Source organism: Falco naumanni, chromosome 1, assembly GCF_017639655.2.
Source record: "Falco naumanni isolate bFalNau1 chromosome 1, bFalNau1.pat, whole genome shotgun sequence".
NCBI classification, from domain to species: Eukaryota; Metazoa; Chordata; class Aves; order Falconiformes; family Falconidae; genus Falco; species Falco naumanni.
This window is the reverse complement of record NC_054054.1, coordinates 103,522,063-103,539,851: the sequence shown is the minus strand read 5'-3', so window position 1 is coordinate 103,539,851 and position 17,789 is coordinate 103,522,063. Positions and strand designations below refer to the sequence as shown.

The following is a 17,789-nucleotide window of genomic DNA, read 5'->3' as shown; positions in this document are numbered from 1 at the left end:
GAATTAGTGGAGTGAAAATTTGGGTGTGATGCCTGCTTTTTAAGGCTGAGCATCACCATGTTGTTCAGATTTTGTGTACTTGTACAGACACAAGTGATCCCTCAGTCTGCCAGGATTTTCAGAATACAGCTGCTTTTTCATTAGCTGTGCAGGATATACGTTACAGAGGGTTTGCCTGTTACACCTTGTATTATGTTCACTTCCAGCAATGAGTCCAAAGAGTTCAAAAAGGTCACGAAGTCCTGCAGGCAATTCAAAGGTCCCAGAGATTGAAGTTACTGTCGACGAAGGTATGGAAGAAATATCATTAAATACTCTTCTAATGTTCTTCTATTCTTCTCATGCTTTCTGTTCCCTGTGTTCACAGTCCATAATTAACTTACACATGCACCTCATGTAGCGAACTCAGTTTTGTTTCAGGGGTCCAGATATGCTTTAATATAGAAACAGGCTGATTTTTCATTTTTCTATGTTGGCGTCTGACAGCCTGCTTGGGCATGTTATTCCAAACAGAGATATGGGATCTGGTGTGGTCCTGAGCAGAGGACTGGCTTAAAATATGCTTAAAATACTACGCTAGAGGAACTTCTTAAGGTTTTTTTTTATTCCACTTGTAATTCAGAAGTGAAGCTTTCTCTACTGTTCAAGTTTGATGTGTTGTTCTTTTTCTATGATGCTTGCTTCCGCTCGCTGCAGGTATATATATGATGTCTTCCTACAGGTCCAAATAAACCACAAACAACAGATGTTCGAACTAATTCTCAAACCAATGGGTCCAATATGAGCTTCAAGCCACGAGGAAGAGAGTTTTCATTCGGTAAATGTTGTGGGAATTCACGCACATGCTTTCTGTTAATGTTGGTGTTGAAATTTCTGGTGATGACATAACAGAGAGATCTGGAATTCATGTTTTATTCTACAGTTAGTGGATGACAGAAGTTCTTGTTTTCGTGCATGTTCAGTTCTTCATCATGTAGAATAATCTATGTCGGAGAAATCCTGGCTGATGTATAGAGGTGGCTGCACAAGTGCAGCACAGGTCCATTGGGTCTCACTAACCTGGGTTCAAACTCAGTCCCTTCAGGCTTTTGCTGCTCTGTTGTTTCACGGTGCTGCAGACCCCTGAGGGACCTGTTGGTGCACAGCACCCCCAGCGTGCATCAACCCAGTCCAGATCTGTCATGGTGCAGAAGCTTAAGAAGCGCTCCACAAACGTGAAATGTTGAGCACCACTGTGCAGAGACACCCAGGTGGCCCGTAGGAACTAGGAAGGATTTAACAAACCAATAAGCCGTGACCTATCTGAGCTGATTTTGCAAGATCACCCTTATGGATGTCCCCAGCTCTGGAAAAATATCAGTGAAGGAGAAGCCAGGGAGGACTGGAAGCCAGGTGGCTGTGTTCAGGGTGACTGTAAGCAGTTCCCCCAGTCTCATGAAACTGTTCTTTTAGCACCCCGACCTTCAGAGTTTATTTGCTTATATTTATATGGGAGGGGGTTTTTTGCTTTATCGTGTTTGTCTCCTGTGCTTGTTCTTTAGCTATATAGTCATAAAATGTGAAACAAAGGAGTTCTTTACTCCCACTGAGCCAGTTTAGCGTGAATATACAGTACTGGTTGGGTACGACGGCTCCTGTTGGCATGGGCAGCAGTCCTATGCAGAGCTGTTGCAGGTTTCTTGACTTTCTTGTTATTGCTACACCTAAACTTTTTTTTAAAAAAAAAAAAAAAACACAACTGCAACTTTTTAAAACTTTTCAACTGAGTTTTTAGTTTTGTAGACCAGCTATGGACCACTTACCTGCAGCCAAGGGTAAACCGGTTTAGGAATTGCTGCGGGTTGCTGTCAGGAACAAAATGCCTGGCTAGATGGACATTTAGTCTTACCCACTGAAGCTGAAACTATATAGATGGAGTTTATAGCTCTCAGGACAGTGGTGTGCGTTGCGGGGCTGTGGCGCTGAACGTCTGAAGAACTTTCTGCTGCTGTTTTGGGTGCTGCTTCAGATGACTAAATTTGATGCTGTCTGCTGCTGTAAATGTGGATCGCTCTTGGGTTTCAATTTTAATTGCCCTTGCTTTATCTAGTAGCAGTATCTTTCAAAGCTTCGGGAAAATGAGGCTTGATGTGGATATGGATTTAGATTGCAGCAGCGTGTTTTGGTGCCGTTTGCAGGATGAAAGCCATTTTGCGTGTCTTACTGTTATAGTAAATCAGTTATCAAGCATAATAATTTATTAAACGTTTATTAAAGTCTTCTTCAAGGACTGATTCATTGTGGAAGTGTTGCTTTAATTCTTCCGATTTCCTCCTGGCAGAAGCGTGGAATGCCAAAATTACTGACTTAAAGCAGAAAGTCGAAAATCTCTTTAATGAAAAATGTGGTAAGTGTATTGATTCTTTTTTACTGCGCTGTCTTTCTTACGAACGTACAGTAATGATGTGTGAGAGAGGCGTTCATGTGTTTATTCCGAAGGTCCTGCAATCCTTGTGTGCTCTAGGCATTTCTCCTTTGAGCTCATTCTCATGTAGGTTGCTTGCAATTGTGTCACGTTTCCACTGGTTATTTGATTTGGGTTTGGAAATGGAGAAGTTGTGGTCGGATTACCGCTGCTTTAATGACCCAGAGACACGGGGATTCCACATCCTGGCGCATCTTTTTAAGTTTTCTTCACTCTGCTTATGAATGGAAGTTTGCATGAGTTCAGCCTCTGCATGACTCGATACGTTGTGGGTGGTACCTGGAGAGATGCTCCATCATATCCTCAAGCTTCTAGTGCAGGCTGTTGGGAAGCTAATGACTTCTCCGAATTCCTTCTGAGTGCAGCTTTTGGAACAAGATCTCTAGTCACACCTGCCCTTGGTGCTGCTCTCTAGAAGAGACAGCGACAGAATGCATTGCCTGTAACAAAGCAGGGTACAAATGGGATAGTCTTGTGTGCAGACCAAGCCAGTGGCATGAGCTGGCAGCAAATTACTAATTTTCCACGGCAAATTATGATCAGACTTGCAGCAGAATGAGTTATGTTTGAGGCTGTGTTTCATTTCCTTCCTGCTTACTCATAGCTGTCACCAAGAGAGGCAAAGCCTGCTGGTTCCACCTAGTCCAGTATGTATGTGCCAGCTATTCTATACCATTCATACCTAAGGTTTTCCTTTTTATACACACACCAGTTGCCTAGCTGGTAGCTTATTTGCTGGATTGCATTTCAGGGGAAGCGCTGGGGCTGACCGAACCGGTGAAGGTGCCCTTTGCATTGTTTGAATCCTTCCCGGAGGTTTTCTACGTGGAAGGATTGCCCGAGGGGGTGCCATTCCGCCGACCTTCGACTTTTGGAATTCCAAGACTAGAGAAGATCCTGAGAAACAAATCCAAGATAAAATTCGTTATTAAAAAGTAAGACTCCCGTCTATCTCTGATAATCTATTCCATGAAAACTGAGATGTAGAACAAAAAATGAAACTGGGTTGCCAAATTGCTGAATTACCCTGTAAAGTACACACTGGAGTATTTTTAGTAAAGGAGGAAATGGTCAGAAAGCTCTTGTAGAGGAGGAGCAGGATACAGTAATCGTTTTGTTCTGAAAGATGCTCACAACCTATTTTGGGAGGAAGAGCAAGTCCAGATTTTTTAGCCCATTTCAGTTATTGCACCACTGGTTTAGTTCCTACCGCATGGAGCTCTTATGGGTTACTCATAAAAGTTGCTGGGAGGGTACCAGGAGCTGAGAAGTGGAGATTCATATAATTGGGCATTGTAAGAACTTATTTTTCTTGCCTGGAATAGGTTTAGATACCTGTGTGCCAGTGCAGAAACAGTGGCAAGAGCAGTTGGGGAGCCTCCCAACCATGACGTTCTTGTCTGGCTGTTTGGCTGAGAGGCTGTCTCTTGGTTCCTGCCTTTGATAGATTAATATTAGAAAATTGCATTTTCTTTAATGCCAATTAATGTAATTTTTTTTTAATTGTACATTAAATGTTCAATCTGTTTGCAGGCCTGAGATGTTTGAGGCAGCTATTAAGGAATGTTCTGCTAGAAGCCCCCAAAGTGAGTTTTGCAACTGCTTAATGTTCTACATAACAGTCTCTTTCAAGGATTAAATCCAGATCAGGAGAGCTGCACGGTGTTAATGAACTCCTGAAAGATTCGTTCTACATTGTGGTTGGTTTGTTTGCTTCTTGTTTTTTAAGACGGGGAAAGCACTTGCCTATTACAGTTAAATATAGCTTTAGCAAAGGAGTGTTAAATTTTTCAAGTTATTCATAATAATCATGCCTCTAATGTGTTCTTTACTACCTTTTCTCAAAATGTGACAAGGAATGTGTGATTTGCAGAAGTAATTCAGGTCTAGAGATAAATTACTTGCTTCTAATGCATAGATCATCTAAATGACAAGTCCTCCACAGACAGGAGTGCAGAAAAGCAGTAGAAAATATTGTGTCAGGCAGGTCAGGGATGAAGTGTTTTGAGTCATATCATTGTCTCTTGCTATGGGTTGGCAAAACTCTGCAGAGTTACTTGAACTTGGCTACGTTGTGCCACTGGACAGTGTGGCACAATATATTTTCAGAAATATAACTGTAAGGGGTTTCTTTTGTGAATGCACAGTAGGTGTTACTGAGTTAACTGCAAGTGCTATGATTTTCCTGTTAATAAAAATACCAAAATACATGCTCCATATACTCTTTTTTTGTTTTCCTTTTATTAACAATCTTTTTAGAAACCCAGCTAGGTAAAGATTTAATATCTTTCATCTAGCTCTTGGATTGGAGCATGTACCTTCAATAAGTATGTCTCATTGGAAGCTGCTCCCATTGTGAAAATGGAACTGGGTCCACATTGAAAACTTTGCTAATACCTGTTATTTTGGAATATTTTCTTCATGAGCCATTCAAGATTTGGGGCTGTCTACAATTGTTTTTTAAATCAGTCCTCTCCTTTTTAGGAAAAAATAATTCATCTAACATAGCCAATACAGCAAGCACCACAACAAACACAGTGGTGAACACGGCCGCAGGGGTTGAAGATCTGAACATCATTCAAGTGACTATACCAGGTATGTCATTGCCTGGGGTCACATCACGCTTTTTGTGCTTATATCCTTGGTGACATTTCTTTAGTCTGATGAAGTTTTTCCAGCAGTCAAGCTGGCTCGCTGAAATACAAGTACCATCAACAAAGGACGTAATTTACCATTCTGGTTTTTGCTGAGATGTTAAATATTATCTAACACTCATTAATATCTGTTCAGTGACAGGTCTATAATAGTCTTGGTCCAACCCTTAGTTCAGAAGTATCCACATTGTTCCCTTTTTTCTCATGCAATAAATTAAATATTGATTTGCAATTTTCTTGGCAACTTCAAGAGTTTGGTGCTTGGACTGAATCAGATAACCATGCAGACTGAACTGCATTGTCTTTCTTAGGCATGTATCATGTTGATTAGAAATAGGAACGTTGCATGCTGTGGCCACCTATTGAATGGTCACTTGGCTTTTATACATTATTTACCGTTATACGTACTGTAAGAAAATACAATTTGTGATTTTAGATGTCAGTTTACAAAATCATCTCTAGGCAGTAAATCTGGATTCATGCCTGGAAGGATTCATCCCATCAAGGCCAGGTGGGATGGGGCTGGGAGCAGCCTGGTCTGTGGAAGGTGTCCCTGCCCATGGCAGGGGGGTTGGAACTGGGTGAACTTTAAGGTCCCTTCCAGCCCAAACCATTCTAGGATTTTTTAATCACCAGCTCTTTTTGCATATTTCTACAATTCTGTGTTGCTGCTAAAGCTAGGAACAAAGACAGCTCCTGGTTTGAGGCACTGGGGTGTACCTGCTTTGAGTAAATATGCAACGGTAAACAAGCTTCGGGGAGGGGGGGAGTCTGCTTGATGCTGATGCTCTTCTAACAATTTCTTCCAGATGATGAAAGCGAGCGACTGTCAAAAGTAGAAAAGGCCAGACAATTGAGAGAGCAAGTAAATGATCTTTTTAGCCGGAAATTTGGTAATTGCTTCTTCCTCCCCGTTTTTACATGGGTGTGAATGCAGTTAATGTTGTTGGTGTTGACATTACTGAATCATCGCAGTGGATGATATATCTCTGATCATTAAAATGAATGAACTTGAGAACTGTATATGAATGTTGTACTTCGACTTCAAAAAGCATCTTTTATAAGCAATGTAGGTTGTTTGGTGTTTTAAACAAAAAATACTGAGAGTATAGATTGCGTTATGTCATCACCCCCCACTCCCTTTCTGTTTTTTTCTGTGTAAACAGGGATGAAATACTTACTGTGCTGGCAGTCCATGATTCTTCTTAGGGCTTCATAGTCCTGACCTCTTAATACTTGGAACTAGAGTAGTTTTAAAAATGCAGCTCAATCTTTTTGCTGTGTATAGTTTTCTTTTTTACTTTCTATTTGCATTGTACAGCAATAATGACCTGAGTTTCTTGGTCTGAAATTCCCTCGCTAGGGCTGTGCTGAATTGCTTTCATGGCATTGCAGGAGATGGGGTTTTTTTCCTCCATCTAGCTATTTCCTTAGATACCCTGTTCTGTACCTTTTCTTAGTAAACACAGAACATGGGTTCTTTATTTGCTGAGCTGCCAGAGCTGGAGTTGTAGCTCTTGTAGTGATGTTGATGAGCGGAATCCAGCTCATCCTATTTCCAACACTGTAATGGTTTCCTTGTCACATGAATTTTCCTAGTTTCAGACCCAATAGAAAGTTTGGATTTGCATTTAGTTTCTTAATTGTCTGAGGACTTTATTTTCAAGGTAATCATAACTATGTAGACTTGAAAATAAGCATGACCCATGACCTCTTTCACTTAGGTGAAGCCACTGGTGTGAATTTCCCTGTGAAAGTCCCGTACAGAAAGATCACTGTCAATCCCGGCTGTGTGGTGGTGGATGGGATGCCTCCTGGCGTGGCGTTCAAAGCTCCCAGTTATCTGGAAATTAGCTCCATGAGGAAGATTTTGGAATCAGCGGAGTTTATCAAATTTACTGTCATTCGGTAAGTGGTTGCCACTGATCAGATTGTACAGATGTCGCGAGGACAGCCCTGTGTCTAGAATAAATCGAGACTGGAAAGAATAGAAGTTGCAGCGCATCATTAAATAGTGGAAGACGTTGGCTCCTTGGGGTAAAACCAGATCAGGTCAAATGGTTCGTAGCATGAGTGAAGATGGTGACTCTTTGGAGGATGTGTCCAACCGAGTATGGCACAGGGCATTTTATTACAGGCGTATTACAGCAGTTGCAATCCATTCGTATCTGTGAGTCCTAAAGTCTTGTGGGCCTTGCTCTCCCATTTGTACGATCAAGTTCTGAGAGACAAGTCCACAGCTTGTTGGCTCTTAACAGTAAATAGTGTTTGTACTAGTATTAATATTTCAGATGTTACGCATCCCGAGTTAAGTAAACTCTTTGATAAATGTTTTTTTCCCTACAAAATGAGTTTATCTACAATATTTAAAAATACAATATTGCCCAATTACAGTGTAAGTGGATTTCATTTATATGTGTTTATTTCCGCAGACATATATATATACACACATATATACAAAGTATATTTGTATGCATGAAGCAGAACAGATGAAACTCTGGAATCATACTAGGGAGGAGTTCAGGGATAGAAAATACAAATTTAACAGTTTATGTGACTTCTCAAGTCGCAGACTGCTTCACAGGAGTCTGAATGCTTCAGTTTATACTTAAAGAGAGAAATCTCTTAGATACGTTTTACTAAAGGGTCTGAACTCTCAACCCTTAATCATGAAGTGTCCTAACTGAAAGGACTCTTGCTCGATCCACGGTGTCGAGTTGGGCTCGGAAGAAGAGGGGACTCCCTGGTTAGCTGGTGGTGAGCGAGGGAAGGATTTTGATGTTTCTGTCTATGTTCCTTTTCAAAGTGCGAGCACACAAGCTAGGGTGCCCAAGAGCTGCTGTGATGGTTCCTTATGCTTTGGTCTAACTCCCTGTGTGTTTTTTAGCACGACCTCTGTCCCGAAAGGTTAGGTGAGGCTGCTTTGGGAGGGAAAGCCCATGCAGTATCTTTTAGAGTCAGTAAACTTTTCTTTTTCTCTTGCAGACCATTGCCAGGACTTGTGATTAACAATCGTAAGTATTTATGAGACGCTGATGGCAAATGTATTCTTGTAGCTTACCCAGATTCATTTTCCACCTTTGGGTTTGGTGGCAGAGGCTGCAGGGTGGTTCAGTTCTGTGTGTAACTCTTGTCTGTGTCTCATGAAGGTTCCCTGACTAAACATGCACGTGCAATTAACTTGAGAGCAGCGTGGTACATTTACAGAGCAGTGTAAGATTAGCCCATGAACTGTGATACGAAAACACAAGATACTGATTTTGTATTTTTTCAGCTGCAGAGTCCCAAAGAGATTTAGGACCTTGACTGAGCAGCAGACTGACACGGGAGTGCCTACATTTTAGGTTCGGATCCACCGCAGTGTCAGTTAATAAGCAAGAACTTTCCAGTAGCTGCACAACCGTGTTCCAGTGAAAAATTCTGCATTCTGCCGAAAGTGTAGCAGTTTAGAGAGGCAGAGTGTAATGACCTGAAATGCTGTGGCCCACTTGGCCACTTGAATGAAATTGTTTGGGGTTGGAAAAAAAGAAGTCGTAGTATTTTCAGTTGCCTAAAATAATTGTGACCTGTTTTTTTAGATCTTCTTTAAGAGAAAAAAACGAAACTGCGAAACGCTGCTGTTACCGTGTCCCTTGTGCCGGGTTCTCTCTGAGCCAGGGTCAGGTTAGAAGTTCAGAGGGCAGGTAACCTGCTGTCGTTCCTTTGGCCCGAGCCAGCCTGAGCCTTAGCCACCGGCATCACCGCTTTTGTATCCAGACACCAGTATATTCCATTTTAATAATTCCAGTATATTCCAGTATGTTAATGTGCTGAGATCTGCGAACTGCAAGCGCGAGGTGTCCTCAGGAAGGTATTGTAGCTAGTAACTCACACTGACATGCTTACCGGTCCCGGGCACGCCGTCTTAGGTGGGAAAGGGACCCCTTTGTAAGAGGGGACCTTCCAGGCAGATAAGTGTGTAATAGCGTTTCCAAATAATTCAATTAGAAACGAAAGGAGCTATTAAACTGTTGTCTATTCGGCATGTGTTGGGACTGAGGCTAGCTAAGGGCTGAGTAAGAACAACACAGATAATCCGACTGTCTTCCATCACTGGGGGAGCAGGTTGGCCATTGAACATGTGGGGTTTGTCTGTTGTTCGTGTCCGTTAATTATGTTGGAAATGATCTGATATTGATAGACACCAAGGCCAATGACTGAAAGGCTCTGAGCCTGCTGCTTATAGGTACGATGCTTTATTCCTCTTCTGAGGAACATGTGGGAACTTCAAAGGAAGTTTTATGGTGCTTGCAGGCAAGATAGGGAATGTGTTTTCTGTAACAAAAAATACTGAACTGCAACTCAATCACAAGCATCAGTAACCTGTTCGTGCGGCAAGTTTCAGGATTTGCAGATTCAAGAAGTAAGATTGCCCTTGTGTTACATGTGGACCACTGTCATTGTGAAGTTAAACAGTGATCATGTCTACTCTTAGAGCTGATGGAAAAAGCTGAAGCAGAAGCATCGCCAACAGCACCAGCAGCAGCACCAGTACTACCAGGTGATTCAGAGCGCGATGTCCTTGCAGGAGGGGTAGGGTATGGAGTTCTCGATCTTATTGGCAGGTGATATTAGTAGTCGTGTCCTGGGTACACGCTGCTCGTGATGAGCCGTTTTATTTTGACAGATGGTGTTCGACGGTGACTTTTATAGCTATTAAATATTAATAAATTAATAGAAAGAGCTATTGCTTCTGTCAAGCTGTGTCATTGGCGTGTTCATTGATTTGATTTTTGCAGATGATGAGTGAGCTGCGAAGAATGATTAGTAGGGGCAATACATAAAGCAAATTCAGTATCCATTTATTGATATCTGCTTAAGCCAAAGTCTGTGTGCGTCTGAGCCACATGGAAACGTCACTTGGCTGCATATCTCTCTGTGTAACATGTGAGAACCTCGAATGGGGTCTTGATGGAATTTCTGCCTGCTGCAGAGCTCTGTAACCCCTGCTAAACTGTGTCTAGACCGCACACACGTCACCTGTCTTAGTGTGAATGGAGAACTTAGCTTTACGCTATGGGTAGCTAAAGTGAATGTAGTTGGGCGACTTCCATTTGACCCAGTATAGTTCGTAAATGCTCGCAGATTTTTAAAAACGTGTCTCCCAAACTGGTGTAGTGCAGGAAAGACTTTTGCAGTTGTCTGGATAAACTGTTACTCAAAGAAACGAGGAGACTGAGAGAGCGTTCAATAAACCTCTTAAGAGTAAGGGATGCTTGTATGGCGGAAATACAAAAAAAACTATGAGCTGCTCTGTTTGCGGTGGGAGGCGGTGGGAGGGAGGAGAACGGCTGCTGTGATCAGTGAACCACTGCAGTCTGTCCGTCCTTCACTCACCCGCAGTGTTACAGAGGCTGAAGAGCTTGCCCAGCACCTGGCCATCTATAATCCATCAAAATAGCGGGGAGAAAAAGCATTATGGAGTTAAAACGTATTTTTTGCCCCCTATTCCGTGCCTTCTCACTCTCTCCCAAAATACACATACTCACTGTGGAAGACAGTGCTCTAACCAGAAGGGGTGACTTTTTTTTTTAAATACTGCTTTATATTTAAGTGGTTTGAGTAAAGCCATTTCAAACTTGATGTATTTCCTGCAAGTGCGTGTTATGTTCTGCCAGGACTTGATATGTCTGCTGCAGTGGGCCAAACTCAGAAGAGAAAGTTTTAGGTAGTGTAATATAATAAATACTTGGCTATATTCTGTTGGGGGTTTTTTTGCAGACTGTATAGAATATTACACATATTTCTCCCAGACAAAGCTATTTGAGTCTAATGAGAAGAGAAAAAAATTAGGCACCTTTTTTCAGGGAAAGCTTAATTGCCATAATTTTTCTAAGATGCTTATCTGATTCATATTGTTGAAACTATACTCATATTCGTTTGACTGTTGGTTTTTGTTTTTTTTTTCATTTAAGAGCCAGCTGAACCAAGCCAAATGGAAGTATCTGTAGGAGGTAAGTGTTTGTCTTCAGCTATTTTCAACAAACATTTTTAAGTAATTGTGAAAAAAGTTGCGTCTTTTTTTAAAGGAGACAGGTCAGTCAAAACAGAAAAGGGCTTTTAGTTGTTCCCAGGACATTTTTTTGTCTGTATTAATATCAGGATGCATCATGTGAAAAACACTGCAGCAAAAGTTATTATTCAAATAATTTTACAAAGGAGTTTTGTGAGTTGTTGTTCTTGCTTGGTGAGTCATTACTATATATATAGGCTTTGAGTGATTGCTCATGTCCTGAGCAATGCATCTCGTTATTCAACACTGTAGTTTCCACAATTAATGCAAGTAAACGATTGCCACCATCAGGAACTTTGAATGCCACATTGGCCTGCATGTGCTGTGCAGGGAAGGGGAGTATTGATGTTTCTCAGAGCTTAAGCCCTGAAAAACATCCAACTTTCCTGTTGTCCAAGAACATACTGGAGCTGTATCTTTTTCAGCTGTCGATATATGCAAGACCAAGGAGGCTGTAAATCTTTTACCCCCCTGTGCTTTCGCATGGTCTCGGAGCATTAGGAGCATTGCATGCATTGCATGCAATGGTCTGGGAGCATTAGGAGTGCTGGACTGACCTGAGAATTGGGATGCTGGTGGCTGCTGTGGGCTCTGGTCCTCTAAATGCTGCCTCTGCTATAGTCCCAGCCTGTCAGCACAGCCCGGGGCGGCTGTGGCTGCCTCTGGCGTGGCTGGCACAGGGGATGCCAGGTGCTCCGAGTTGGCCAGGCTGCTGCCTTTGTGCCAGCTGGTCCTGGAGGGGCTTTCTGATGTGCCAGCAGCGTAGCCAACAGCCCTGGGGTGGTGGCCGCCGCGCCTCAGTGCTTGTCATCTGAAAACTCTCACCTTGAGTTCATTCCCTAACCCTGCTTGGGTCCCTCCAGAAGAGAAAGCAGCAAATCTCAGCGTTTCCATTCTCCTGTATCCTTTTCCATGGAAATGCCCTTTCCAGTGCCCATTGCTCCTGTTTCCCTGTCAGGTCACTGGGATGACATGCTCAACCAGAACTGCTGCTGGAAGCTCAGGGCCAGGTTCTCCCAGTGTTGGGAGCAGGTCTTTCTTGGAGCATAGATCAATCCTGTTGCAGCGGTCAAAACAAAAACCAGGCGAGTGTTAAGAGCCACAGAAGAGCTGAGCTGCAGATTTTAAGCTCACAGTTATTGAAAGATACAGGGATATTGAAAGATCCGGAACATCAGACGTCTTTGTAATGCCATAAGTATGCGGGATTGCTGAAACTGTGAGATGATGGAGAGAGACAGTTGTTCCTGGGTACCTTCATGCGGAGGAAATCTAGCTATGAGCCTTGAAAGTGATGGTTGTGAAGAAACAGACAAGCATGGGTATGGATTTGTCATCCCAAACTGGATTCAGACCCAGTAACCAGAGGAAAGATCTTGAGAAAAGGCATGCAGTTGCTAAAGAACTTAAAATCACTTCAGAGCTAGGCTGGAATGTGTAAAATGGTCATGAAATGGCTTGGCTTTATAGTGATGAATTACCCTAGCTCTGAATCTTCCAAACAACTTCAGTGGAAAACCAATTTCCTTCCAACATCATATTCTCTGTTTATAAAAAGAACAAGATCAGGCTTCGGGTCATATAGGCAGTGCTATACAGGCACCAGATTTCTTTGATGTACCTCCAAGCATGCCTGTGAACAAAAAAAAAAGTGAAAATTTTGTAATGAAGTCTCCTGGAAATGCAAAAAATTGTATCAAAAGATGATGAACGTTTCAGCCAAGAAGATAAAATTTCTGTCTCTGTTTTGTTGGGGTTTTTTAAGCATATCATAAAGCCTTCCTATGTGATACTGTGCGTTGAAGAAATAAAATGAGCTAGAGTCAAAATTTGGTTTGGACAGATTAATATAAAATAATGTGGAAGTCTGTATCAAGTTGAGAAGCAGTCCTGCAGATGGGAAAAAAATCTGAAAAATAGTCAGTGCTGTGAAAACAAGAGTTTGGGCAATGAATGTTAATTTACTAAATCACCCAGAAGGCATGACTTGAGCACGAGTAGCTTTAGATGTTGGTAGGTACCTTTGGAAGAGAGCATCTTTAAAAACGTGAAACAGCGATCATGCCTGATGCAGTTGAAGTCAGGAGCTACAGGCTTAACCTGTGAGTGTTTGAAAAGCTTCGCCCAGCATCGCGTGTCTGAGGAGGTGGCTGAAGGCAGGAGTGGTGCTGGGGATTGACAGAGCAGGGAGAAGGACTGCAGAGCAGCAGGCAGGGCCAAAGCAGTGATGTAGCTGATGTTTTTTCACTGATTATGTGGTGTTGGTGTTTCCTTTTCTGTTTAAGTACCTTTCCAGCCCAGTGAGTCTTTCAGCTATATAAAAACCCTTTTAAATTTTTATTTCTGTTCTTCAAAAACTAGAGTTCTCTAAGAGCCCAGGCTGCTTTATGTTGACATGAATATGGCGATGTCCACAGAATCAGATTGTTGTGAATACATTTTTATTTACTGTTAATATTTCAAGAGGATAAATTAATGCTTTCCATATTTTCATAGGTTTTTACATACTGAGTACAGCAATAACAACAAAATTGATTGGGAACTTCCCTTTTTTCTTCATTCATTACTGCTTTTTCAACAGATATTACAGAAACAGAAGAAAATTGTCAAATAAAGCAAGAACCAGACCCAACGTGGTAGACCTCATCAACAATGGGTAAAAGAATTTACTGTTTCTTGAACTCAGCACCTGTCAAGGAGTAACATTTTTATATTTTTGGGTGGGGAGAAGAGGGCTGAGATACAGGACTGAATGCCAGAAGGCACCAGTCCTTTACTTATGAATTAATTTATTTGTCTCGGTTCTCACCTGTAAAACGTAGAATGTTTTCCCTACCTTATCCAAATACAACGTAAAACATGCGGTGTGCACGTTGGTGAGGCAGACAGTCTTGGGAAAAAGTGGCCTGTAAATAAAAACGGGTGATGGTAATGACATATTTCAGAGGCAGAGTAAAGGAAAACTTAGGGAATTAGTGTTTACGAAGAACTCTGAGATAGTTGTGTGAAAAAGCATTATTATTCCTGGTAAAGCCTGTATATTTCCAAATTGTAGCTGGGCAGGAAAAGCTCTTCACTACGATTGCAGCGTTGTCTGAGCTTGGGATGCTTGGTAAAGCTATTAATCGTGATGGCAAACCCGTTTCCTTTGAAAGATTTTTTTCTTTTCCAGTAACTTTTATGAAAAGCTTCGTTTCATTTACATTGCAAAAATGTCTGAATCTTTCTCTTATACTATTCTTAACTTCACTCATTCCTAAAAATGGCAATTTGGTGGAGGTGGAGAGCAGTGCCGGTGATGCCGTCACGTCACCAGATATAAAAGGCTGACCCACACGGTCGTGTCTGTGCTTCGTTCAGAGAAAACGGCAATTTTAAGCTATCACAGCTCTGTAGTGCTTTTTCCCATTTGAACTTTTTGTTGGTATTCCCAACCAAATATTTTCCTTGTGTAGTGTTGGATACGTTAGCAGTTTGATTTGGTTGATACCAAGTTGGATGCATTTGTGTAGTACGCTCGAGCTGTAGCCTGCCTGGCTTTAGTAAGGAAAAGGCAGGGATTCATGCTGGAGACCAAAGCATCTGTGCACCATGCCAGTTCTGGGGACGCAGGCCACCAGCAAACCCCAGCTCTGTCCTTCAGCTCTGCCGGGCTGCGGGTGGGAAGGCGGTTTGTCCCAGCAGAGATGCCCGTGGGCTGCACTCCGGGCACCATCCGCTGCTTGGGATGGGGACAGCCTCAGCCATGGTCCCCGCCCAGGCAGCATAAGCACAGCCTGGTGCACTGGGGGCTGCTGGTGGCTTCAGGATGAGGGACTGAAGGGGAAAATCCAGAAATGATTTGGTAGAAACTGGGGGAATCTGACATACCAGCATACCCACTGCTGTGCCCGGAGCGTTGTGAGTGCAGCAGGAGCCTTCCCAAGAAATGGGTGAAGGCTGCTTTGGGAATACTGGTCGTAAAACTGAACATGGTGGGAGAAAATATACTAAAGAAACACTTGATTCGTCATGGGAAGCCCTTCCCCTAGTGGAGGTACAAAAAGCCATCTCAGCTGTCCATTAAAGGTCACGGAAATTTTGTCGGAGTGATGGCTGCACAACGTGGTGCTGCAGCGGTTCGGAGTTGTGGATGCTTTAGCCCATCCACTGAACTTCTCCTAAAGCAAATATTTGATCTGAATTCTTACAGAGACCGCTCAGGCACACATCTAATCTCGTATTTAGTGAGAGCAATATTCAGCTTCCACATGCTTTCTGAATCTAGGCCTAAAGAACTGGCAAAGGTGATGCAAACTGCTCCTATTTGTGATAAGATGCAGAGCTGCGATGAAACTAACTCACTTCTGTAATTTTTCTTATCTAGTCACAAGCATCCGTTTCTGAGAAGAGCCTGCCGGGACTGTCTTGAGCTGTGTAATATAACTGTATAAGAGAAGTACCTTCTATACAAACCCTTTTTGTACTTTTAGATAGAAATGTCTACTTTTTCAGCAGTTCTGTGAATTGACTTAAAGCAAAGAATGACTGTAGATTTGGAATGGCTGGCTGGTTTTACTTCGGAATATGTTATAAGGACTAAATTTCATGCAGCAATGCTGGGGAGATGACAGGGATTAAAATCAACAGGGACTTAACAGAGGCTGTCTGCATTTCCCAATAAAGCTGAATTTCACCATACCTGGATGCATCTTAGCTTTTCTAATGAGGAAAAATTCCTGCAAGTAGTTCAGTTTGTTAGTTTTACTTTGGGGGGGGGGGAGAAATCATTACTTTTTGGTTCTTACTCCTTTAATGGCTGACTGGACAATAGTATCTGTATATTTGAACTAATTTTTCCTATGATATCTATCACAATTCATACGTTTTTTCATAAATAAAAGATAAACTGGTTCACTTGACCGTTAGTATGCATTAATGAGATGGACTGTGAAATGGTCAGTATTTCAGTGTGTGGATTAGGAACCAATTTAAATTAAACCCTGTTATAGTTTGTTCGATTAATGCAAAGTAGTAAGTGCATGTGTTATCAGAATATCACACGGTTTATATATGGTGGGTCTGGTCTCGCAGCCCTAACATAGGCAAAACTCGCATGGACCTGTGCGAGAGCTTTTCTCCTGAAGGCTGTGGGGGATGCCCTTCTGTTCATCCAGAACTAGTCATGGAAACCTGTGCTACAAGCTACTCGTTAAGTCCTACTATGTCAGAAGTTAGGTCCCCTACAGCCCTGGTTGCTCCCCACATCACCTAGAGACTCATGTATGTGTTTTAAGTTTCACAAACCTCTTACATAAGAGATGTAAAGCGCTGGCTATATGATAAGCTCTATAGAGAAGATGCAGATTATTGTAAAGGTTTCTCTTTTATTGGCATGAGTTTGGGATGACTGCATTATGCGCAAATGGTGAACTTGATGCCCTGATGAAGAAATAAAGACCTTCCTGATGGTTTTCATGACTGTCCATGCAGTATGCATTTACATATTTTACAACGAATCAAGCTGTGGTGGTAGTCCTGTAGGCAGGTAGAACATGCTGTAGCAAAGTTCTTTGTTCCAGCAAAGCAAGCAAGTTCCAGTCATGCCTTTCAGACAGGAATCCAGCCCGGGGGAGGGTGAGGTGGTTGTGTCTTCAAGGAAGATTTCCAAGGCTTAAACTCAGTTGGGTGCAGCATCTGTTCCCTGGGAGCAACCTGAAATTCAGCAGGTGAATTTGGAGCAGCACACACCTGCCATTCCAGAGGCGAGGGAGAGCTGTAGGACGAGTCCTCGTGTTTTCACAATTGCTCCGTGCAGATATAAGTGCTCCCGATGAACTGTCTGGGCCTCGTGCTGCTGCTGCTGGCCGTAGGAGCAGGGTGAGCTCCGTGCCGAGTCATTTTGAAAACGCTCATCCCAGTTGTCCCTTCCATCTTTCCAGATGGGAAATGGAGCTGGCCGATGGAGCGCTGCCTTCCTGCCTCGGCAGACCCGTGGGAGCGAGCCTGTTAACTCAGCCCCGTGGGTCCTGTCCCAAATTATACCTGCTGACCTATTTTGCTGCTGATGACTTGGGTAGACATGCTCCGTTAACGTACCTTCATAAACAGGTTGTTATCGGGGCAACGGGCAGTTCTGCGATTGCTGCTCGGAGTGTTTCCAACGGGGAAATGAGTTCACGCAACTTTCCCCGGGCTCTCGGCTTCCCCTTTTGAAAAAAGCAGAAGGATGGTCCATCTCTTCTTCACCCGCAGCTGCCCCCCCCAGCCAGGCTCTGTATTGCTGGTATGGCTGTTGGTGCTCACTCCAACCGAGGGTGAGGCGTCACCAACAGAAAAAACGGTGAAAATTAACTAAATCCAGGCTCCTGCCTTGCCAGGTAGCTAACAACAGAGCGCCGACCTCCTGCAACGTGGCGTGCAGGAGCTAAAACAAACCAAACAGTGGTTTGGTGCAATGGTTTTACTGATGCAATGGTTTTACTGGAAGGACTGGAATCCTTATGTGATGATGCTGGGAGTTGGCGTGGTGGTGTGCGTTGTGTCCGGCCTGCTGCTGGGCTTGCAGTAATGCTGTCAGCATTCAACACTGAAGGATCTTTTTGGTCTTGGACATTTTGAGTTATATCCAGTAGAGAGA

The 17,789-nt window shown here is 42.8% G+C and overlaps 1 protein-coding gene across 7 annotated transcripts in view; it reads left to right on the top strand.

Moving 5' to 3' along the window:
• The window catches only part of GTF2I (general transcription factor IIi), a 78,378-nt gene extending 61,755 nt beyond the window's left edge, over positions 1-16,623 (top strand). For 3 of the 7 annotated variants that reach the window (XM_040613421.1, XM_040613415.1, XM_040613458.1), the window contains 13 exons: positions 207-290; positions 722-817; positions 2,321-2,386; positions 3,216-3,399; positions 3,998-4,050; positions 4,949-5,059; positions 5,928-6,011; positions 6,843-7,026; positions 8,104-8,132; positions 9,593-9,658; positions 11,073-11,111; positions 13,752-13,826; positions 15,537-16,623. In XM_040613421.1, the coding sequence (XP_040469355.1) occupies positions 207-290; positions 722-817; positions 2,321-2,386; positions 3,216-3,399; positions 3,998-4,050; positions 4,949-5,059; positions 5,928-6,011; positions 6,843-7,026; positions 8,104-8,132; positions 9,593-9,658; positions 11,073-11,111; positions 13,752-13,810 (1,055 nt within the window). In that variant the 3' untranslated portion in view covers positions 13,811-13,826; positions 15,537-16,623. Of the gene's footprint in view, positions 1-206; positions 291-721; positions 818-2,320; positions 2,387-3,215; positions 3,400-3,997; positions 4,051-4,948; positions 5,060-5,927; positions 6,012-6,842; positions 7,027-7,924; positions 8,026-8,103; positions 9,842-11,072; positions 11,112-13,751; positions 13,827-15,536 lie in introns of those variants that run through there. The other 4 variants (XR_005830710.1, XM_040613447.1, XM_040613429.1 and 1 more) reach the window with 4 other exon arrangements.
• Positions 16,624-17,789: the final 1,166 nt, after the last annotated feature.